Source organism: Acyrthosiphon pisum, chromosome A1, assembly GCF_005508785.2.
Source record: "Acyrthosiphon pisum isolate AL4f chromosome A1, pea_aphid_22Mar2018_4r6ur, whole genome shotgun sequence".
Classification (NCBI taxonomy): domain Eukaryota; kingdom Metazoa; phylum Arthropoda; class Insecta; order Hemiptera; family Aphididae; genus Acyrthosiphon; species Acyrthosiphon pisum.
This window is the reverse complement of record NC_042494.1, coordinates 132,106,813-132,132,850: the sequence shown is the minus strand read 5'-3', so window position 1 is coordinate 132,132,850 and position 26,038 is coordinate 132,106,813. Positions and strand designations below refer to the sequence as shown.

The following is a 26,038-nucleotide window of genomic DNA, read 5'->3' as shown; positions in this document are numbered from 1 at the left end:
AGTTTGAAATGGGTGGGCGTGTAATACATTTGAAAAGTATAACTTTGTTTCTTTGCTGTATAAAAAGTTAGTTATGTGACATAAAATTTCATATTTTGGGTAGGTCGCATAGGTGGGTCTTTAATTTTTGGTTTTACCCCTAGGTATGGCTTAAAAATTGTTCTGTATGCCACTGCCTGCAGCTCTATTTCTCTCAGAATTATCTGGGCATAAGGGCTTACCTAATCGCGTGATTTTCGTTGTTGGTGGATTATAGATTGCCAAGAAAAAAAGAGTTGATCACCGCAAGTTTTGTTGAGAAACTGCATCGGACCAGTATTTTATCATATAATGTTATTATTTCTATACTTTTTCCCGGGCGACAGTTTGGTATTCTATAATTTATATTATCAGCTAATGGTTGACGGGCTTAAGTCAAATAAAAAAAAGCTGGGTAAGTGGATGTCGCTTTGCTGTACAGTAGGTTACAAGTGGGTCACTGTATAGTGGATAGTATTAAATTTGAATTCAATGATATAATATCACTGTATAAGAAAAACGATTCTGAGCGGAGATGGTTTGTCAGTCTAGGTATTAGGCATACCTATTATAGGTATACTTATCTATAGTATTAAAAAAAAATTGACCTATAATAGGTATCAATAATAAATTCCAAATTAATCATATCACAATATCCCTTAGATAACGCGTTATACATCAACAACAAACCGTGGTACTATCATAGATATATAATATAGTATACTTTAGAAGTTTCAAGTACCCACAAATAATATTATACAATCACAACATAATAACTAAAATAGTTATTCCAGGTTTTTTAATATGTAATTTCGTCCAATTTTGAACTTAAAATGACTATAAAAATAAACTGTGCTTATGTATTTCTTAGAATTGTTGGTAACAGTGTTAAATATTTACGTGAAATCTTGTTTTAATTTTTAATCCTTAGATATAAAAGTTGAACATTTTATAAAATTTTTAACTACAAAATAATTATTCAATTTTAAATTTGATAAATTTTGTCAAAATTTCAACTTCAAATGCTTATAAAAAATAATTGTGCCTATGTATTTTTAAAATTTTCAACTGCTATTGTAACAATATATCAGGAGCCTTGTATTAATTTTTTACACTTTTTGGCCCAATAGATTAAACTTCATTTATATTTACAGAAAAAAACTAAAAATTGAAAACTGACAATGTCCGTAACAGCTCAAAAAGAGTCAAATTATTTTCAAAATTTTATCGCATATATAAAATGTTAATATAAACATTCAGTGAAATTTTCAAGTATCTTCAGTCATTCGTGTTTTAATTACAGCCAGTGGCGTGCGCAAGAATTTGGTATGGGGGGGGGAGGATGTCATAAATAAAAATATATTATTTTCAATCTTTATTCTTTATTATTATACAAGGGTAAAAATTCAGCTCTAAATCATGCAATTTACCATGCAATTTAACCATAATATAGTGCATTATTATAAATTATAATGTTGTATTATTGTATAGTGTATACTTGTATAGCCAAAGCATAAGCATAAATAAATACATCCTAATTCCTAAGCAAATTTAAAAGTAAAATTGTACTTAACCGTAGTAAATCATACATATTGATTTAATAAAAATATATATTTGTTAAATCTTCATTAACATATATAACGCTGGAATGAGTATGAGTTGAATTATTTTAAATGAATAAATAAAATATAAATATAATTTAAATAAATATAATAAAAAAATCGGTTTTGATATTCCTATCCTGTAAGAAAAAAACTTGTTTAATTATTTGAATGAAATAGTCTAAATATAAATTTCAAATGAATGTATGTAGTACAAACATATTAAAATTTAAAATATCTCATGAAATATAGTAATTCATTGCCTTCAAATGTTTTGAATTAGCTTCAACGATATCAAATATGTCACTTTCTTTATTTAAAATAAAATTTGGTACACAGTTTGACTAAAAAGATGTTTTCAACAATTGTAAATAACTGACAGTAATGTATTATAATTATTTATTAAGTTACTACCATTTTATTATTACTAATTATTCAAATATTTTGCTTACTGTATCATCTGGATTGTTTAAACACTTAAAAGAATTTATTTCTGAAATTCCAGGGTCTCTATTGTGAGATGTCAAATTACTCGTTGGTTCACCATCTGCATTTTCAATTTTTTTTTGAAAAAAAGATGAAATTGAACAACTACGTTTAGCCATAATTAATGTAGTAAAAATATAAAATTACATACAATTACAAAAACCAAATAAAAATACGTTCGAGAGAATTACTAATAATTAATGATACAAAAATATTGGTTAATTGATAGCATACCTATTTATTTTGTCACGATAAGTATTAAGCACGGTTATCTAAGTACGGTGTAGATAACCCGACCGTGGTATGGTATTAAGTAAAGAATAATGATAACAATGCGTATAACTAAAAGCGTTATAAATTACTTATCAATTATTTTATCACAGAAAATATTTTCGATAAGAAATTTTAAAACTTCAAATTAGGTACACATTATTTTGATGAACCAAAATCCAATTGTTTTGAGATTAAAAAAAAGCCCATGGGGGGATATATCCCCCATAATCCCCCCCCTGCGCACGCCACTGATTACAGCAAAATAAGAAAATCGTTACATGAGAAATAGAGTGAATATCAAATGTTGTAAAAATATGAATTTCAAACGCTCATAAAAATTTAATTTGACTTGCTTGTAAACATTTTTTTTTTTTTGAAAATGGTAGACAAACTTATGAGGAATCTTGTATTACATTTTCAAATCTTAGATTTAAAAAGAAAATTTTTCATGAATTTCTAACTCAAAATAATTTGCAAATTTTCGTCATTTTTACGTATTTTGTCAATATTTGAACTTTAGATGCTAATAAAAAAAGTTATGGCTATGGATTTTTAATTTTTTTCATTTGCCCTTGAAACAATATAATAGGAACCTTCTATTAAATTTTCAAACTTTTTTAACCAACAAATAAAATTGTATTGATATTTATAGAAAAAAAAACTAAAGAAAATGGAAACTGTAAATGTCCGTAAACAGCTCAAAATAAATCAAAATATTTGAAAAATGTTATGGTGTATAGAAAATGCTAATATAAACATTCAGTCAAAATTGTATGAGTAGCACCAAAAATTTCCGTTTTTCCTTAATTTTTCTTTTGTTTCTCACGTCGCTATTGAAATCTACTGGGAAATGTTTACTTTTGACCCCCCAAAGTAACAACTAGATTCACTTTCCTATCAGAAAAAATACTGTTGAAGAAAATCCGAGCACTTTTACTGACTTAAAAGGTGATGACAGACACAAAAAAAAATTTTAAAAAAACACACATCATTGTAAAATCAATACATTCATCGCTCCGCTCAGTTTCAAAAATGTATATAATATGATACCAATGTGGTATTCATAGATTTATTATCGAATATTTACCCCAAATTTTATATTTTTCCTGGGACCGGTCCAACGTGTGATCTACCGATAAATGGCTATCTACGATAAAATGTTGTAAGTAGAACGTGTGATCTACCGATAACAGATACCTATATTTTACACTACAGTGCCTACTAAGACTACTATAGATACGATATGGATTTTACGACTTAATCTATATAATTTATCATCAATAAGATATGGATTTTGTGACCATATTGTATTTTTTAAAATATAACTTAAACATTCAGTTACCATTTAGCATTTGTTCCCAATCGTTTTCAGAAAAAAATGGTCAACAATAAATCCCTCCCTACCAAAAAAAAAATTCTGGATTCGCGACTGAGAACATCAATGCTATATATATACAATATAATCTATAAGTATTCTATTACTCTTAATAGAGACACAATTGAAATTATATAAAATAATATATTATTACAATGTATCACAATAAGCTTAGATCAGTAAAATATATCAAATGCGTCATAAAGAATTCATTGACAGTATCATTTAATAATTGTGATTACCAACAAAATTAATCTTCTGGCGGTACAATTACACAGACAAAAAAAATGTCTTTTTTAATTCGTGTTTATTTTACTCGCACCACAAAGATTAATGGACGATAATAATGTGCCGTGCACAATAAATGATAAGATATTATATGTACTAAAATTCATAATGAAATATAATTACTGTTCGTATAATATTTCTTTTTATGGAGATATAAAATATGCGAGTAGTTAGATGGACATAAATAACACCACAGTGCGCGAAAACCATGACTTGAGGAAAATTTAATATATATATATTAAAATATATCACATAATATATATCACACTAATAATAAAGCGTCAAATTAAAAACTTAACTCAATTTAGGTTCTCATTTCAATTATTTGGAAAATAGGTCGGCAAATATATTTCGTTTATTTTTTTTCGTTATTATCGACATCAATTCCTTTCGATCGACGATTAATAATACGACTGTACCTACAGTCGGTTACACTGGGTACTTGCAAACAATAAGATCACTATTGTGTGGATACGAGTCAAACGACCTCGCGACGCGTCTACGAGGCACGGGGTTTACTCGTCATGACAAAATAAAAATTTTGATAATAATTATTGTTTATTGATTATTATTGTATGTGCTGTGTCTATGTTGGTCAGAAGTAAGTTTTGTGTACAACAATAATAACTTCGAGACTTTGGAAACTCCATTTCCTCAAACGGGTGATATTTGCGGGAAAATGTTCTATCTATATTATTATCATAACACCATGCGTGTGTGGTTACGCTCGCAACGTCTTAACATCATCTACACATATCGCGCAAAACCGTCCAATCACGTACTCGTATGGCCTGCATATGGGGGAGTGGTGTCCAAGAAATTAGGAAACGCTTTGATTACAACTGTTTGCATATTTTTATACCCGCATGATATTTTTTTAATATAACAATAACAGACAACACTACTGGTCATATTGTATTACATAAAATATTTTTTTTTAATCACCACATTAATTATATCATAATACTTCCAGTCCTATAATTATTAGTCCAATGACCGTTTCCAAAACCATTTCCAATGACCAGTTCTTTTTGAACACCCTGTTTATAGGCAAACAGCAAACGTCCGGTCGTATAATTATCGTCCCTGTATGGTTATTAATTTATTATCCGTAAATGAGAACTCGATTTCCACATTGCGACAATATTATATCGAGTAACAAAGTGGAGAACCAAACACAGTACAACTCAAACAATTATTATTATACATAAAGTGTATATTGTAGTGCATTGCAGACTTATAATCCCTGGCCAAAGACTTAGGCAAACTTGAACAAAAAAAAAAAACAATAATAATAACAACTTTAAAATACATGACGAGGTATACTTTAATATAGTTATAGTATAGTTGATTAAGTTTGTCTTCAAACACCGTCAAGTTAGTATCAGCTACTTTCCACTTTCCTTTCGATATAACTATAGTTTTATGGATACATACTTCGAATTTCAATGAATATAGTCATATAAATTTCACATCACTATTACCTGCTATATCGTATAATAATATAATAATAATATGTGATGAAAAATATTCTTGTAAAGTACTTCTATATTGTTTTAATATTAATGATACCTACATGCATTTTTCTACGCTGTCCGATAATACAAATTACTGTAATTTTATTAACATTAATTCCTAAATCCTATATTTGATTTCATATTGTTAGAAAATAACCTCTCTGAAGACAACATAATATAATACATATTATTATGCCTATTCAACCATTGGAATAATTATTTTTATTTTTATTTTTTTTTTTATTGCTGAATCTCATGATAAAAAATATTATTTTAATTTTAACAAGAAAAATATCCTAAGGACACTTAAATTTTCCAACTACCTAAAAATATAAAGTGACTGTAAATCCGAAACAACTTAATATTAATACTTTCGTCAGACTTAAGAATATTATATAGGTATGCTTTCTTTTTCTTTCACGTTATAAGTAACAGAAACGTTTCATACTTAAATACATTTTTATTTTTTTTATTGATTATTATCAACATTGACTTCAAAGGCCATTAGTGTTGTAAGTAGATTTTCAATACACCAACCTATAAAGTAGTTTGCATAATTGTTGTTACAATTATACATTTTAACTTGGTTACATTTCATCGTACAAATTTGCTTTATTTCAAATTATAATTAGATTGTAATGAGATTTAAGTTTGGTCTCAGTACTACGTTCATGTTGTGTGGTAAACCTATTGAAGATGATGATAGTACATTGGCGGCATTCTTTTATTATGTATTTGACAGAGTATTTAAAGATTTAAAGTAGTTATCATTACACTTACACAAGTCGGTTTGGTAACTATTTGATCATTATGAGAAATCCATGAGATAATATTGTATATTTGTATGACCAATAAGATAAGTCTGTTTATCATTCTTTGTTGGGTTCCCCTATTACTTAGATTCTGGATGTCAGACGTTTATTGAATCTTAACGAACCCTAAAAAGTAAATCCATTTTATTTTATATACTATAGTTACAATGTAGCAGCTAATACATCTAGTTAAAATTTAAATAGCATTTCTTACGATTGCTATAATAGTAATTTTATGGTATTTGGATCAGAGTATAAGAAGATGTGTTTTATACTAAGATTATTGATGACTGTGATGATTTCCTTTATAAAGGAACGTATAATACGATTACTCCTTTTACCCAAATTCAAAACTCTACTTATAGATGTTAATGTCATAATATAGGCTTATAAAGGTTTCCAATTCTGAAAAGACGATCAAAACATAGTAACTCTTTCAAAACTACTAATTGGAAATTATTCGAAAATAAATTAATTTATATTAAATATACATAATAATATTATTATCTATGTGGTAGGTATATGTTTGAACGGATCCAATGAAGCTTTATAAACAATGTTTATAACATAAACATTTTTTGGTTTTTAATATTAGGTATAAATAAAAAATTATTAAAACGATAATTCAATATTACTATTATAATCTAAATACATATCTAATAGGTACTCTAATTATAGTACATAATACATATTACACACAAAGTACCCACAGATTTTAAACAAATTTTTAATTTATTTTTTTTATTCTCACCTAAGTGATAAAAAAACCATTCATTTTTAACGTGAACGTATACTCATGTATTTATGTATTATGTTTATTGCATACAAAATTTAATAGAGTAGGTACCGACATAATATTAAACAATATACAAATATTGTTACTAAAATGATTAAAATGATTATTAACGAGAACATTATGTTGTAACGATTAATATTTTATTTTTATGTATGAAATTATATTTTTCATAAATATTTATTTTATGTTTATACAATTGGTATGTTTCAGAATATTTCTGTCTTAGTTGTACTAATATACAGTTGGATGATAAGTTCAAACATGAAAAATGCAGTCCATCTTCAAGATGTATTTTATGGTGAGTAAACATAGTTTATTTAATAAAATATATTTACGTACATTTTAAATGTAATATACTACAAAATGAATATATCGTAATTTACATAATAATTTGTTCAATTTAAAGACAATAAATTCCGATGCTAAAATTATGAACTTGCAAGAATTGTCCACTATTTATAAGTGTTCACATATTTACATATTATTTAAAAAGAATATAGGTGCTTACCTTTTATCGTAATATTTTTTATTTTACTACATTATTTAATGGAATACAACCATAAACTGAGCACCGTTGATAATTAATAAGCAGACCCTATAATGTAATGTAAGGAAATTATATTATAATTTAATTTTAGTTTTATTTGTTTATAATTTAATTTGAGCCTTTATCGGGCATCGTTATATTTTATTTCTAACGGCTTATTTTTCGTTTCGTAACTAAACTCAACCGAATATTTTTTTTTTTAAAAGCTGTGTGTTGGTGTTAGACATTTCTATGAATTATCCGGTTCATTTATAATTTATAAACATAGATGGATTACAACACAACTTATAACGAAAACGGAGAACATCTTTTGCTTTAATTTTCAATCAACTAAAATACCTCGTCGTATTCTATACCAGTACCTATCATAAAAACGCCTCGATGGTACATACTGTGTTTAATACTGTTTCAGGCAGAAATGAATTTAATTATTCAGATTGTAATATAGTAAAGCCGTGTGATAAACTGAGGGAAAACTCTTAATGCGAAGTGAATTAAATAGCATGATAAAATATTTAAAATCTAAAATTGCTCGAAAAGTACTTTTAGCGCCGGAGCTAAAACTTGTTAGTCGCGGAAGCATTGCTCCGCCTTTGCCGGAAAATCTGGAAAAAGATTAAACTCAATGTACAGCTTTGCTGGAAACGGTTTATTAGCTTGTCGCGATTCTTAATGGTATTACAAATTATATACATATTATATATACTTTCAATTACTTTGGTATATATATATATATATATATATAAACAGTATATTATATTATTATGTACCTACCTACTTTAGTTCCTAACTCTCGGTTTGTTAACCGACTTTTAAATGGTATGAACGCTAAGAGTGCATATACGACGATAGAAACCGAATAAAATCGCGTCGATTTCTCGTCACTTGAGTTTGATACCGATAGGTAGTAATGATAATTCGATCGTAAAAGACGCCCTTGTTCTGCCGGGCGTGTTGCGGCGATCATTATCGGGAAAACATCGACCCCGAAACACAGAAAAACCTATCTGCAGTAGTTTTTGTCTGATCGTCTTTTGGTTCGTGATACACAGGCACGTAACCACAATAAACGTTCGGCTATTTTTATTTTTACACACCGACTATACAATTTTCTTAATTTATTACTGAGCAACAATATTATTATATATTATAAATAAATAAATATATATATATATATATAGTATATACATTATACATTGTGTAAAATATAGTGTAGTACCTAAAATCAAACGAATATAGCACAGTCAAATTAGGATATAACCGAGGAAAAAATGGGTACGCGCTGATGGCTGAATGTTTTTGCGCAAACTTACATATTTATTACACCATTATGTAGGTACTTATATGAACACCACGACGTAAAAAGTTCCGGCCTATATTATTTGAGAGGTCAAAGGACACGTGAAAATATCATTACGGTAAATATCTTGTTGGTAATGGTTTTACGATTAAAAATAATTTCATAGAAAAATCATAGGAGAAAAAAATGTCTACAAAAAGAGTTTATGTTTGGTTTTATGCTCAAGCTATTGTTCCCATTTGGCTTGTGAACTGTCGACTATTCAAATAAATTGATTTTTTACTAAAAACAAATCACCTTTTCGAAAATATCTTGGATTCTATTGATACTACGATAGAACTATAGAAAAACCAAAAATATTGTTGACGAAACAATTCTCTACAAGATGAATGCATTTTGTACTACGTACAAGTAACTGTTATTGCAGTATATTATTATATATGTAATGTCAACCTATGAAAAATAAAAGTACATAAAAATAATACGAATACATAATAGATTTATTTGAGGTGTATGTTTTGTATTATCACATAATATTTTCGATGCTTAATCTAAATACATAATGCACGTATTCACAGAATTTTTTATTCTCAAGAACAAATTTTGAATAGAAAATGTATTCATCTGAAAGTCTAGACCACCATAATTATTATTATTAATGTTATAAAGAAAACATTTAGTTTTTACACGTTGTTACTGCGTGCGATACGACTTTTACATTTTTAAATTAATGGAAATACAAGATTTTGAGTTTATAATATTATGAAAATAAAACGTATTATATCATGAAAACTTAAAGGCAGTGTATAAAAAAAAATTTGCACTAAGAAGAAATTCTACTCGCGGAACCCGTGGAGACGTGACCGATGTGTGTCAGGATAATATTGGTAATGCTTTGTCGTTGGAGTCAGAGAAAGCCAGAAAGGTAGATTGGTTTACAGTCGTTGTCATCGCGGTGGAATATGGAAAGGTTTATCTACCCGAGCAAGATGAATTTATATGCACGTGAATTAAAGGATTAATTATTGTTATTTGGTCGTGATGAAATAAATATGCAACTTAGACATTAAAGTCTAAAGTCTTAAATTTTAAGGTCTTACTATTTTTAATTTGTACACTGTAATAAATATCTTATACATAAAAAAAAAACATAAGCTGGTAGGTATACAATTTTTATTTGTAGACGATTTTTTACTCTACGATTTCTGTTTGAAGTCTTTATTGTAAATATAACACAAATAGAAAGCGAGATTTTTTTTTAAATGTCATTTTTATCATCTTTATACGTGACCTTTGAACTCAAATACCTTTGAAGCTCACAATATGATATCTATGGGAAATGTTCACGCGTTTTTCATAACGGTGCGTAGAAATACAGAGACAAACGAATAAGACTAATTTCCCAGAACAATGCAAATTTAAATGCTCAGACCCAGTACAGCGTACCGTAGATAATTGTATTAATTGCATTTGCTCGAATCACATAATACTGTTATATTGTCTTACGTGTTTTAAGTTGAAAAATGTTGTATAGTATTATATAGGCGAGTGCTGCGGTTGGGTCTCGACGGACTATTCGACCATCCTCCCCCACCCACCCCTCCGCCAAACCCCGTGACCGCGAGTCCGATAATACACCGTTTAATATATACGTACTATTTATTATGGATAAAACGGGCGGTGCTCGTCATTAATGCAACGTCTATCGATTACGCGATATGCGCAAACGGCGTGCGAAATATTTGCCGGTTCGTCTCTAATGAATGAATTGCTCAGACCGTGTAATGTACACGGTGCAGCTTATCCGGTCGACGACGTATCGGCGGAAGCAGCGAAACTATAATTGATTAAATTCGACGGACCGCGTTTCGTATAGTAACATTATTTATATATACGTACACACGTAACATAACATGACGTATTATATACGCACGCGACCAGCGATAGTACACGGGGTCTGAACCCACACCCACCGCCAGCCACTCTGATATTATAAGATCGTATCGCAGTGAACTCTCCACCCCCCTCCTTCTATCGAGCCTCTTCCTTAACTTTCTCCCCCCCCCCCATGACATATCTGTATATATTATACCGTACCCCCCCCCATTTAAGATGGGCCCCACATATTATACTTCTACCATACCAACACCCACGCGCCACACCCCCGCGCCTTACGTGGTCTTCTCTCTCGCTGTTTTTTTGTTTTTTTTTTCTTGTTGGACGCCGCGAGTTGTTCGGTAAACTTTTTTACGGGCCGGTGATAAGTAGTCGCCACGGGCGCGGCTAAACGCTTATGAACGCTTTCGATTTTCAATATCGATTTTCATTTCGTATTTTTTTTTTTTTCTATCCATGAGCTCACGTTCATCTCAAGCCATTCTCGCGCGTACGTGTCCTCTCGCCCGGCAATTAAATCGAACACCATTAAAAGTTATCCGTCGCCACTTTTCAAATCACCATACCTAAAACCCAAGGTTTGGAGAATAACTTTCGAGAAAAAGTCTCAATATGGCATAAAAGTCAAAGTTTTCGACACAATTTAATAATAGAACCATCCGGGCAAACTATACAAACTTCTAAAAATATGTTAAGTATTTTCTTATGGCTTGCACTGATATATCTCTAAAAAAAAAACACTAAAAATAAAATATATGGTATTAGAAAATTATAACTTAAAAAAATATGACGTTGTTCTATATTACTTCCGGATTATCTTTTTGTTTTAAAATCCATTAAATATTTCTAGGTCAATAATTTTCAGCACTATAATTTGATTATTATATTTTATTAATTATTATGATATTTTTTTATGAATTATTTATTTACTTTTATTCATAAATGGTCAAAATGGTTAATCTTACCTATCTATAGAGATCTACCTTTACCCAATTTAATATATTAGTTAAATGGAATTAGATGAATTGATATATTACATAATTCATTATATTAAGACACTTATCCTTAATGTATGCTGATTATAATTAATATCTTGTTTCCGTTTTATCTGCTAAGTAATCTCCATAATTATTAATGAATTTCTGTAACCAATACCCAGCAGATTTGAATAATTTACCATTCAACCGCTGTTTAGGACTTGAATCTCCGATTGTTATTTAAGTGGTACCCGCTGTATAATTTTTATTATTATTTTATCGCTTAAACTTCAATTTAAAATAATGTGATTAAAATTCGTCGAGCGGTTTATTACAATGAGCTCAACAACATTGTATTCTTATGAATTTTCTAATATTTTGAAATCCAAACTATTTAAAAAGGGTAGAACTATTATTATTCAATAATCTATAACTTAAAGGCAGTCGTGGAACGCATTTTATATAAAAATAAATAAATACAAAATGTATAATGCCATTTTAAATTAATATTGATCTCTGTTGTCACCATTGTATTCCCGTAGGTGTATATTATAGTTGATGGAACTGAATATATACAATATATAACCTTTGCATTACGTCATGATCAACTCCTACCTTCTGACCCTTTAGATAACCATCTATACCCATCTTATGCGCTGATACACAAAACACAATTGTTCAGACTACTATTTGATAAACGCCTATTCTGGTCCCTGGACTGTTCACATTCACACGACTATTGACTATCCTAAAACTACCAACTTGTATACAATTAATATAATATTCTGAACCTCGCAATGAACATGCTTGAAATGTAATAAGAAAAAAATTCAAAATCTTTTAAGAATGTATACATCTTAAATTATTGATAGGAAAAATAAATATCTAAAAAAAATAATTTTCATTCAAATCTCTTCGACTCGTCGTTAACATTGGTCAAATAGTAACTACAGCACAAACACTGTAGATTCACTCAAACAGAAGTAAACAATATTATTTTTCAAGATACTCCTAACTCCTTTTAGGAAAATCATTTTAGAAGATGTTATTAAATACATGATAATCTGAAAAAATAGTTATGATCGAATTGAATAACAAGAACACACAAAGTAATCAGAAACTAGATAAATCAATTTTTTTAATATTAAATAATCGACTAGTTTAATTGTATTAATAATAATTTTTTTTTTTATTTATTATAAATTAAAATGTATCAACATATTACATGTTACAACAAGTTAGTTATAAAAAGAAAACGATAACAATGACAGTTTAATTTAGAATTTTATACATAATATAATTTTTTTTATATTATGTATTTATGTTATTGATGTGTGGAATATGTGGTGTGTGTGTGTGAGTGTTATAGGGTAGGAGTTACAGGGAGTGTTAATTTGTTTATTAGGGATGTTAAAACAGCAAGAAGGGGGTTAAGTATAGATTTTAGTTCGTCGAGGAATTTGGTGATGATGTGTAGAGATTGATCGGGTGGTGTTTTGTTAGTATTATTAAAAAAAATATATAATAGTTCCATAATAATAAATATATAGGTTCTATTTTGAATTGATGGACTAAAAAAGTTTAACTTTAATAGAAATTTATTATATTGTTCGTTTTCTTTCAATTTAACGTAAGGAGATAATAAAAAATAAAACATTTAAGTATTGGTATTGTAACTAAATTCACGTCAAGTTAAGAAAAAAAAACTGATAATACAATAGGTAGTCCGACCTCCGATATGCAGTAAATGGATTACACAGTCGAAACATTACTTATCAATTGACCATTTCTATTGTTTCGAACTAATATTTCTTATTTCCTCGACCGTAACACGTAACTACGGGACTTAAGATTTACTACATAATGCCTTTTTTTTTGCCATGAGAGTTTTAGAAATATGTAGTTGTAATACCAATAAAACTCAATAGAACATCCACCTACTAATAACCACTAAAAACTCAATTTAGTTAAAAGAAAAACATTTTATATCTACGCATTTTCAACCTTTCGATTTTTTCTAATCGATCGTCCTTCATATCCTACGTTTAAATATATCGCAAATATAATGATAACATTTTAAGTTATATTATAGTATGAAAAATTAAATAAAATAACTTATCCACTATCATAATATAATAAAATTTAATTTAAAAGTATTCATATGATTAATCGTAAATCGTTCCCATAGTATATAAGCTATTTATATTCTATAATAAGTAGGTACCTACTTACTATTCTTTCTTCTTTAGATAATCTATGAATTCATTTTTGTGCTATTGCATAGCTTTTATCGCTTTTATCGTGGTGACTGAAAAAAATATTTTCGTAACGAAAAAGCGTGACCGTAAGATGTTATTATTATTTTTATTATTTACAGTCTAACCAGTTGTCTAAGAAAAAAGTCTCAAATAAAATATTTCCGTACGGCTTTTATCTACAATTATCAACAAAAAAACCTCATTTTGTCATCTTCTTTTCGGTCGTCGTGCTCACAAAGTGTAACTTGAATTAATATCATACAAAAATAAATAGTTATAATTACATGATACATAGCTACAAAATTGCTATGCAATAGCTTTACCGCGGCAGTCCACGAGTGCCTCAGACTTTTTTTTTAATATATGGTTATTATGGATTGTAACATGCCGTATATAGTGTATTCATTAATTATTATCAACCATGATACACATCATTGGCGCAACTAGACATTCCAACTAAAGGGTGCTTAAGCTCTAGGTTTTTTTGAGACTCAATAGAACCTAACACCTAAAGATTTCTTTAAGGGGATGCTAATTTTGACTTAGGGGGTGGTAAGAACCCAAAGCACCCCCCCTAGTTGCGCCAATGATACACATTAAAATTAAGTCAGTAATTGTAACAGTAAAATTGTATGGTAAAACCTTACTATGTTAGAGTTTAAATTGTTAGTATAATATTATCTATTTTGACAATATATTTACTTCAATAGGACATAGATAAGTATTTTAGTAGGTATACAATTTTATTATTTTTTCGGTTTGCATCATTTTCATTTAATTAATCCACAAAATCCGTTACATACTAAACAAAAAGCATAATGGATTAAATAATGAGATACATAATCATACAGATACAATAAAACAACGTAATTGCTTTTATTGTACCTACCTAAGTAAGTTTTTGAAAAATAATGCTAAATTATTGCAATTATGCTTTATTGAGTTAATTATTTTTTTTAATAATAATACTTCAGACAACAATAATAAACGTTATTAAAACATCAAAATATCTAAGTATAAGACGAGTTATTATTTTAATCAATTTTCTAGTGAAAATATAATAATTTAATGTACAGTATTTCATTATACAAAAAAGTTGAGAAAAATAATTATAAAAGATATATAATATAAGAAATCTGTCTCCATTTAAGATTAATTGCTTTTATTCATATTTTTTCATCTATTAATGTATTAATATTTTATACGGTTGAGTCGAAAATATCTTAATCTGATATTTAATGTTCGTAAGTTATAACTTACAAACAACCTCAAATAAAATAAAATTTATGTATTTCCTTTGAAAAAAATATTAAAAATAGATTTACGAAATTGGGGACATAAATATTGTAATTTTAACAAAAAACAAATCAATTTCGTACTTCAACACATTTAAAGTGTGATTATAAAAAGTTGCACAAAAGTCTTTGAATTTGATAGTTTTACCACATGTATTATTACAACGTTTTAAAAACTATTTCTAAGTGGATACCAGATATTTTGCCTCACACGGTGTATGTTTATCGGTTAAATGTTGTATAATGCTGTATTCACGATTTTCTTGAATTTGAAGTTTGCCTTCTCCTGGAAGACTCATAAATTCTGCTTATTTAAAGTACCAGCTGATGATACAGATGTGTCACTACACAATAACTGCCTATTAAATTAAACTAATGCATATTTACCCATCTATTACAGGTGTTCAAATCGCGTACTCGGCTGTAATTGGAACAAATTTGTTCATCTTCGCAGCCAGTGTCATATTACTCCTTGGAATCGTCAAAGTAAATATTACTCATTTATACTAATATCGTTTTATTTTGAAAGCAAACAATCCATATAGCTTGCAGATGCCATTATCAACAATTCAACATGACTTTTACAATGTCGAACTTTTCTTTTCCCTTCAGTATATTTTTCTTATTTTCATTTTGGTTCTTTTTTTATTTATTATTTTCTTTTCTATTACAAATAAAATCAGGACCGAATACTAAAGGCAACATCCATTTTATTTACTTTTATATCGGAAGAAGTAGTAAGCTACACTGTATGTGTGAAGACGTATTGAATTAAAAACGTATTCGGATTCGTTTTTATTGAGCGGACGGTTGAATAAAACATTTATTTCTTATTAGTTAACACACAAATATATAAATAATCATAAAATATAACAAACATCTCAAACAAAAATGTATAAAACACCTAAATTAAATTTAACTTAAGTATAAATTTAAATTTAAATATCACGTTCAGAATAATCTTAATTCAAACATTAACTTAACATTTAAATTATATACCTTAGGCAATTATTAAATTGTATAGATAATGAATAATTTTTATTATTCTAAAACTGAAAGATTAAACACGTCATGTTTCTTTTAATAATCCCCAACGAGTTTGTATATATAAATATATGTTTTATACAATTGACCAACCCTCCTTGAAATATTTCATGATCGTATAGAAAACATATTTTACTTTAAACTAAACGTTCTTAAGAAAACCAACATAAAATTTTTCAGCACAAGAAAATAGAAGATCCAACGTCACATATAATATTTTACTAAAGTATATATTATCATATGCCTAACATGAAACTTTGTTTGACTTAGGTATATCTCATTTACTAAAATTCAAATATTTGAAAACGGTTTCACAAATAACGTATAGCTTATTGATAAGACATTTAATACTTCGACTCAACCCGGGTAAATAATAATTTAAATGGAAATTGTGCAATGACATTTACTTAGGTACTTATGTCAATAATGAGAAAAACCTTGTTTGTTCAGTAACCCAACTCTATATTAAGTGGCCCCAAAAAATAAATGGTACACGTACAACATAATTAATGGTGTTGAACTATATAATAATATGTGGATATAAATAAAATGCATTAGAATTTTTACACGTAATAGTTAATATTATTTGGACACCTTATCATTATATAATATTATCATTAAACCGTTCCTTAGTCAATCGGGCTTTAATGCCTTATAATTGGTTTATATCCATTTAAGACCAGATTCACCACTTTCAAAGCCCAGGGTTATAACATCTCGAAAGTTGGTATAGTCTTGATTTCCAAATATGAAATGAAATTAGGATTCGGAACTGCACAGGGTCACGGGAACAGGATCGTTCCCGGGAATACAAAACAATTAAACCGTAAATACATATTTTTAATAAGTAATTTTTTTTCAATAACTAAATATTCAAATATTAATAGGAAGGTGCTTTATAATATTTTTAGTCAAATGGTATATTAAAATATTACTTATTATAATAGAGTAATGGTATCCATGCCAAAATAAATATTAGCCAGTAAATCAAATAAATGTGAATTGTTCTGCTGTTACCTATATAACTTGACTATGTTTGATAAGGTGAGTTCTTGGTGTCTTACACTCTCACCGTTAGAGTGTAACGTATTTGATATTGATGATAATCAGTAACTACAGTTATACTGTGTCACTGTATATTGTAAAAACACAAAATAACTGTTGGGTTAGATTATTTTAGGTGTCTCTTGAATTATAATAATTGGGTGCTTTAGGAAAATATAATAAATACATTTAGGTATTCGGGACACAAATATAATGTAAGAATTTAGAACAAGATATGTTGCCAATAGCGATTTTGAAATCTTCATATGGCAAGTTCTCGTTTATGTCGATTAATATTGCTTTAATTTTTAGAATTAATTGATTATTATTTGTTTATTATTTCAATTACTTATTATTGTAAATTTAAATATTAAACCTTTAAAAGAAAACCGCAACATTCTTGTTTTGCACTTGTAAATTAATTATATTTTTTTATATTGATGAAAAATGTGATGCCATCCATTTATTTATGCTCCCGGCCAATCCCGAAAATTCCTATAATTTCCCGCCAAGTTAAGATTCCAGGAGCTGCTCAATCCTACTAACGACAAACTAATGAACAAATAGGTAATTACAAAACATTCAAGTACCTACCTCTTTAATATCGATGAAATAGCTATATAAGACGTATCTTAATACTTATACAGCTATACACATATACCTAGCTAGGTATGTTAGCAACTTTTCTACTATTCGTATTATATTTTTCTGCATCAGCTAACCTTATCGATACTCCAATAATATTATTTCAAATATCTGCTTATATTTCATTATTACAACGCTATTTCTTCATATCACAATAAATATATTAGGTAATACCTCGAAATTTTGTTAGGTATTAATGATGATTTAAATAATATGTATTTCTTTTAAAACTTATTAAACAAATTTATTTTTTTTTCAAATATTTTACTTTGTCTACAAGATATTATATGAAATTAAATAACTACTTTATTTAAAAAGTAGGAATTAATAACCTAACAAATATTATAAACACACGTTTCCCGAAATATTTATAATAACTCAACGATACAAAATTTAATAGGTAAATAAGTAACATAGTAATTTTTCATTCAAAAATTTAAATTCTGTTGATTTGTATTATTGATGTAAATTCAAAATTGTCTGTATATAGAATGTAGTTCTCCACTCAAAATCATTCAATATTAATCAATTATTATATATAGTAACGTTTTCAAAAATACATACCTAGTCTAAAATACTAAATACCTGCTTCTTTTTAATCATTTAATTTCTAACTTAGGCAAATACGAGGAAAATTACAAGAATACATGTTCAATAGTAACGTTATCTCTAGTGACTAAATTCACTTTACTAATGACATTTCTCACAACACTGATATTCAATTAATGGTCAATATTATTATATTATGTACGGCCAAATAATCACCCTAGTCCCAAGTACATATTGTAATTAAAATCAATGAGTTTACATATCACTACCCTTGTCGCTACGCCGTTACCACTTCAACGTGGTTTTAACCTTAGTCCGCTACCCCTGACATCACCACCTCGTCGTCCACTTACAACGCAACGACCCCAGTGATACATCAGCTTGTGGCCTACCTGGATCAGTATGGTATGTTCGCTTTTTATTTTACTTTTCGTAAATGAGCTCCTTCAACATCAGTCTATGTCACAACGAAACATTCCTACTCTTACATCGTATCAATGTTCTACGTATATAATGTACTTGCATTATTTTAATTCAAAATTTCCCATGAAGATACAATCAATCTGTGTCATGCTTTCTACACTTATGTAAAACATTATTCGTTCTTCTTTCATTTACAAGACGATAATCAATCATAATAAACAAACTGTAAAACTTAACGCTGATGTTCCATTTTATGTTAATTTCCCAAATCAGAGCTTTTCATTACATCTATATTGGATTTACTTCGATACCCCGAGACATATTATATTCAATCAGTCATTATTCATTAGTCATTACACTTAACACCAACTATAACATTATAACCTAGTCTAATATTCCATTCCAAAGAACTAAGAAAAATGATTATTTATTGAAACTATAATAAACAGAATATATAATCAATAATTACCGCCTATACACGAAAATTAAATAAAAATACATATAACTCAGTGTTAAGATATGAATTGTAAAAATCCCCACCAGACACAAAGCTGGGTGTTAAAAATTCGTCACATAGTATAATTGCTTACTTCATTCAGAGATAACAATTCTAAAGCAAAAACTAAAAACAACTGTGCAAAAACCCTAAACAAATAAAACCCATAAATATGACAAGTATTTAGAGCTTCACTATATTATAACATTTAATATACATAATTTAATTATTAATAATTAATTAATATTTTGATGATTCCACAGATGACAACTATTTACGTTATTTTTATGTATCATCAATTCTAAAAATGTGTTATAAATAATTTTTAAAAATTAATTATTATTAATAATTGTGTATGACTACAACCAAGCATGTATTATGATATTTTAAATAGTACTTAATATATTTTTAGTTTGTATATATTATCATATTGGGTACCTACTTGCTGATTTTAATCGAGTTACAAATAATATCTCTGATGTCTTCAGTTATTTCCAATATTCCATGTATATATATTATACAACTTCGAAATTTATGACCTATAAAAAGTGGATTAATCTATTAAATTTAATTTCAAATCTAATCGTTTGAACATCATAAAAATTCTTTCACTTTATTTATTACGCTATCTAATATTGAAAATGTATTGGGGTGTAAAAACCATACTTACTTATTTTCAGTAAAGTGTCTACAATTCTTAATTACATTTTTATATTAACGTTTAAAATTTATAACATTCCCTCAAAATGACGCCGATGAGCTCTTTTTTTTCCAACAACCTACATATTTACTTAAAGACATTACTTTTGTATTTGTTATGTGCCTATACTAAACCAACTATTAAGATATAAAATACAATCAATAATATTATTATTTTTAACTTAAAAGTATTTTTTAACAATTTTAATTTCAATAGTTAGATAGTTATAACTTATAACATAACAACTAAAGTAGGTAATAACTAATACCTATGGTATAATAGGTAGGTTAAGTACACTGTAGTTTTAAAAAATATATTATTTTGAGTATGACATTTCTTTTTTCATTTTGCCCGAGTGGCTTGTACAATATTTTACATAATTTTTAAAAAAAATATGAGAAAGTTAAAAGCAACTGTAATTAGCAGGGTCAAAAAAGAATATTATCCGATCGATGATAAAAACAAATGCATCAAGTATAATTTGTTGCCAAAGTCTTGCTATATTTTCAAATTGTATTTTTTAATGGTTTCCACTGGTCGTTAATTATATTTTGATAAGTTAATGTCACATCAGAGTTTTCAACGAGCTATAAGGCTATAATAGGTTTTGTGACAAAGTCTTGACGTTAATTATTTTCATGTCATCGAGACACCCGCTGCACCCGTACCAACAAACAAAAAAACTCATATACTCGTTTGGGCGATGATATGCAGTCGTGACAATCACGTTTGTTTTGTCGAGCTTGAATTTCATTAAAAAAATTGTTTAAAATATTACTATTCTACATATTAATATTATATTATGTATTTATGCGTGTCTTCATATTTGTACGTTTCGAACAAAACGTATAAAAGTAAATCGTACGCTATTACTGACGTTAGGACTAGAATACCTACTTGAGCATAAACACATTGTACGAACGTATTTTGTTCATTAGACAAATTACGTTTCGTTTTCTCTCCGTATAATATTATTCAGTTTGTATGATACCGTGCGAGTAAAATGTTCCACGCAAAAGTTTAAGATCCTAGGTTTTATTATGATGGTGTATTTTGCTATTTTTCTCTTTTTATTGGGCACCTAATTTATAAAAGAACGTTCAACTCATTTTCAATTACTAGATAACGTCTAGATACGTGTTACAACTTGCAATAAACACTCTACAAAAATTTTCCTCATAAACGATTTTAAATTAAATACATTCTGATTTTTTATTTTTAACAACAATAAATTGAATTTCAATCATAACATAATAATCTTGTTTACCGAACGAAAATTATGTAAGGATATTACTCACTGCTTCCAAAAACAAATCCTTTTCGAAAATATATTTTAACTACTATTATAAACAACAAAATAACTCTTCGCGTATAATATATATGGGGTAGTTAATATAATATGGAGTCAATGAATTGTTCTATCAATTAAGGAAGATAAGTATTAAAATATATATTTTTAATTAATCACATTTGTATGGCTTACAAAAATAACATTATTTTACTCTCTGTTTCTGTCTCTTTTTAATTGATTTCTTCTACATAATGTATCTACCTGTTTGTCCAAACTCTTCCAACCACACAAAAAACAAATTTAATAATATTTTATTATCAACTCAAAATAATCCTCATAACTTATGAACTTCTAAAATAAATTTAAACATAATATCCACGTGGCATTTTTAAACACAAATAAAAAGTACAAGCTATTTCGTTTTTAAGTTGTATTCATAAAATTAAATCAATAATTCAGCTGTCAGAAAATAAATCATTATTTTGAAATATAAACTTTAACATGGTACACAAAACCAAGGACATAGTTATGATTCTCTTTTTTTCAGAAATAATGAAGAAGTATTAAAAACGTATTCGTACAAATATATTTTATTTGCCTTGCCGATTATGATAAATTAATAATATACATGTACATATACTTAAAATTAAATATTTTTAATTTGATGAATGCCGAAGAGCTATAAAATATATACATATTAACATTTATCTAAATTAATTCAAATTAAATTACTTTGGAATTTGGAAATATAGTATTTAACAATATATTCAAATAACGTAAGAAAAAAATATATAAACAATAAACATTTAATTTATTTAGTCGGTGGTTCCAAATCCTATTGTTCATTATTCGGGTAGGATGGTGGTCATTATATTATCTAATAAAAAATTATTTTAAATAATGACTAAATATTAGATTTAAAAGCTTGCTCTAAGTGTATAAATATTAGATATTAATTAATATTCAAACGAGGTACTTGCCTAGGTAATTTACATCTTGTCAAGTGTATATTTCATATTATAAAAATATTTGTTAATTCTTATAAACCATCATCTGTGTTATCTACAACATAACATAAGTAAATTACGATTCACTAGTATCATATTAAGACCGTCCTATCCCAAATTCAAATTTGAACCTTACATATTATAATAATTATTTATTTTAATGTATAAGTCACATGAAAAAATCTTGATCCAGTACAATACAATTATTTTAAAATCATTGACCATTACACGTATGGTTGATGATAATCGGGTAAAAACTTTTCTAACTTATCCCCTAGTTGTTATTTTTCAGCATCATTGCCTTTTTGATGTTCAATGATATCATTAACTAAAATATCACCATAGAATGTTACAAAGTTAACATGTTGTAACTTATTCCATATAGACAGCAAAAATATAAAGTATACTATCGTGAGGTGTGTACAAATGTAAAATAGATGATTATTACTATAAAAAATAAATAAAAATCTACAATAATTGTAATCGTAATAAATATTTCAAACTATTATGATTTAAAGTGATGATTCATCGATTATTGTAAAATAAAAATAAGCAAATGCCTATGTATGGAACAATAAACTATAAAATCAGTTGCTTGCAATAATTGTATGAACAGTTAGAGTATAATTAGAAATATTCTAAGACTAAATTAACTGCTAATGAATAATTACAACCCAGATTAGTATTGGTAATACATAAAGAGTCATATACCTAATAGCTATACTGTTGTGTCACATAAAACTAAACCAGAAAAAGTTATAATTTATAGTTTACAAGTTCACAAAATCGTGTTAAACACAGACCATGATAGGTTTTTAAACTTTTGCAATCATTTTTTTTATAACCCTGGAAATTCTTAAATTTGAAAAGCTATTAATCATACGACAGCACGTCTAAGTAAATGTATAAAAAAAACAAATAAAATATTTTTAATTAGGATTATAAATTAGAACATATTATGAGGTGTTATATTGAAAGTCAATGGTCTCCATAAATTCCAGTCGTTTACGGCAAAAAAGCACTACTTAATCGTAAAAATTGAATATGATACAAAGAAAAATAAAAAAATATGAGTATTGAGAAAAAATAAATAAATACTTACAAACGCCGATAAAAAATTTAGTTTACAACAAGGACCTTTGATACCTACATAACAATATTCACAACAGAAATTAATTTAATAAATCGTTGTAAAAAGTATTCTACTTTGTTTAATTGTTCCCCTTTTATAATTTTCTTAAATGTTTAATTAATACTAATTACTAACTGTATTTGGTGAGTGATAACATTTTGATTCCTCGTATTTATACAAGATTTACTAAAACCTAATATTCTCTTTTCAGATACCTACCTATTTAAATGAACATTAAATTCAAAGTTATATTTATTTTATCTCTCCTCGATCAAACAGTGTTCATAATAAAAGCTCATAAAATAATGAAAATATAGGAACTAACTTTCTTGTACACGTTTCGAAATAGGTAATAAATATAATGATGAAACCTTAAAAAGGCTTTGAAAGTTATTATTAGTTGGTACGGCAAAATAAAATATGCAATTATAATACTATCAATTTGTATGAATAAAGTAAAAACATCTTAATAACTATGTAAACTTTTAAGTTCAAGAAAACACGTACTTTAAAGAAAAAAATTCACAAAGCTTTTAGACCCGCTTATAATCATACCAAAATAATGAAACATAAATATATATGCAAAGTGATTCTTTTAACAATAGACACTCGTTATTTCAAAAAGCATAAACAATTTTAAAATATTTTTGTACATAATTTGAATCCATTACAAAACTACATTTTAAAAATAATGTAGGTAAGTATATATTATTTTTTTTTTATCGATATCATTGTTTTATACTTCGAGAAACAACTAACATTTTAAATTTCAGATTCAAAAGCAAAATATTTTTTTGAGAATTATTGTGAAATATAAAAATCGAGTTTTAACGAGTGGTTGATTAGTAGTTATGACTTATAAGTATTTTAAGTTTTAAGAACAGAGTAAAGTGCCACAAATGTACCCCGCTAAATTTTGATGTACTACTCCACTCGCCTAAGATGTAAATACTTATAAGTTTTATTACTATTCATATTCCGTACTGAAATATATTTCTGAAAATTTGTATGTATGAAAATCAAATTTTGAATGAGTATGGTTATTTGAATAATGTTAGTTATTAATCCAAAAGGTAAAACTCTTTTTCTTTTTAAAATGATAACGATATTATAAGATAGTAAAAAGTATACGTTTTTTGGAAGAAGTATATTTTGAAAAACAATAATGCTTTTTGGCATACCTGATGGCTGCAGTTTACTGTTAAACGAATCACTCAGTTTACAATAATACACGACTTATTGTATAATGTATACTATACAGTCGTGTATAGTGGTGCATCGTATGTCCTGCGTAAATTTTCAACGTATTTCGATTTGAGAATTTAAATATAGAAAAAATTAAATAAATGAGACATCTCTTTCGTTTGTTTACTATAATATGTATAAATGTATTGACCCGTAGCGTAGTCGATAAATTATTTGTACACGATTTAATGCCGAGCAATAATAATACGACAGAACAAAGCAGTAATTAGTACGGACAAGAAAAGTAAAGAAGACAATGATTAAATTTACAATTATTACGCAAGCCTACCTATATAGATATTATCATCCGAACTCGACTAAATCAATATTATGCGCGTCGATTACATACTCAAATATTAGTCGCAGTAGGTAATTAAAAGGGTATACACGATGTTTTAATGACTACTAACGTGTCAACATAATAAATGGATACAATCACAATGAACCGTATTCGTGGTGTTTCGGTTCAAAACCGTGACGATGGCAATAATTATTATTAATATATTATATTATTATTACACATTGATGACATTGTTGCGGCCGACGACGTGGCCGCATCAAATTTTTCTTGCGCGATAATAAAATATAATATTGGTAAATTATTATTTTTCGATATTATAATGCAGTAATATTTTAATTTCGACACATTATAAAATATGTTATCAATTTTTTCAAAACATTACATGCCAACGGCATAACCATAGACAACAAAATATAATATTCTCAGCCACATGAGTATCATAATACATAAAATATCAATTCTACAGTTTTAGACACTTTCGGCTGTTGTAACGAAAAATTATTATACGCTCCACTTAGCACAGTGCTCTCAGGTCTTACTTTCGTCCCGTGTGGAAACTTAAACGAAATTTAATATCACAATTTTAAATATTTTGACCCAATAAAGCGAAATGGGAGGATACTTGTTTGGGAGGAGAGTATGTGTTGTAATAGAGGTATCATAATGTTATAATATCAATTATAAATACCTACCGATAATATATAAAATTCATTTTTGATATC

General features: G+C 27.5%; 1 protein-coding gene across 4 annotated transcripts in view; it reads left to right on the top strand.

The window, feature by feature from the left end:
- LOC100163019 (CG32204-like) overlaps window positions 1-26,038 on the top strand; it is a 153,985-nt gene that overhangs the window by 109,403 nt on the left and 18,544 nt on the right. For all 4 annotated transcript variants that reach the window (NM_001163036.1, XM_029486054.1, XM_029486055.1 and 1 more), the window contains 2 exon segments: window positions 7,377-7,464; window positions 15,840-15,925. In NM_001163036.1, the coding sequence (NP_001156508.1) occupies window positions 7,377-7,464; window positions 15,840-15,925 (174 nt within the window).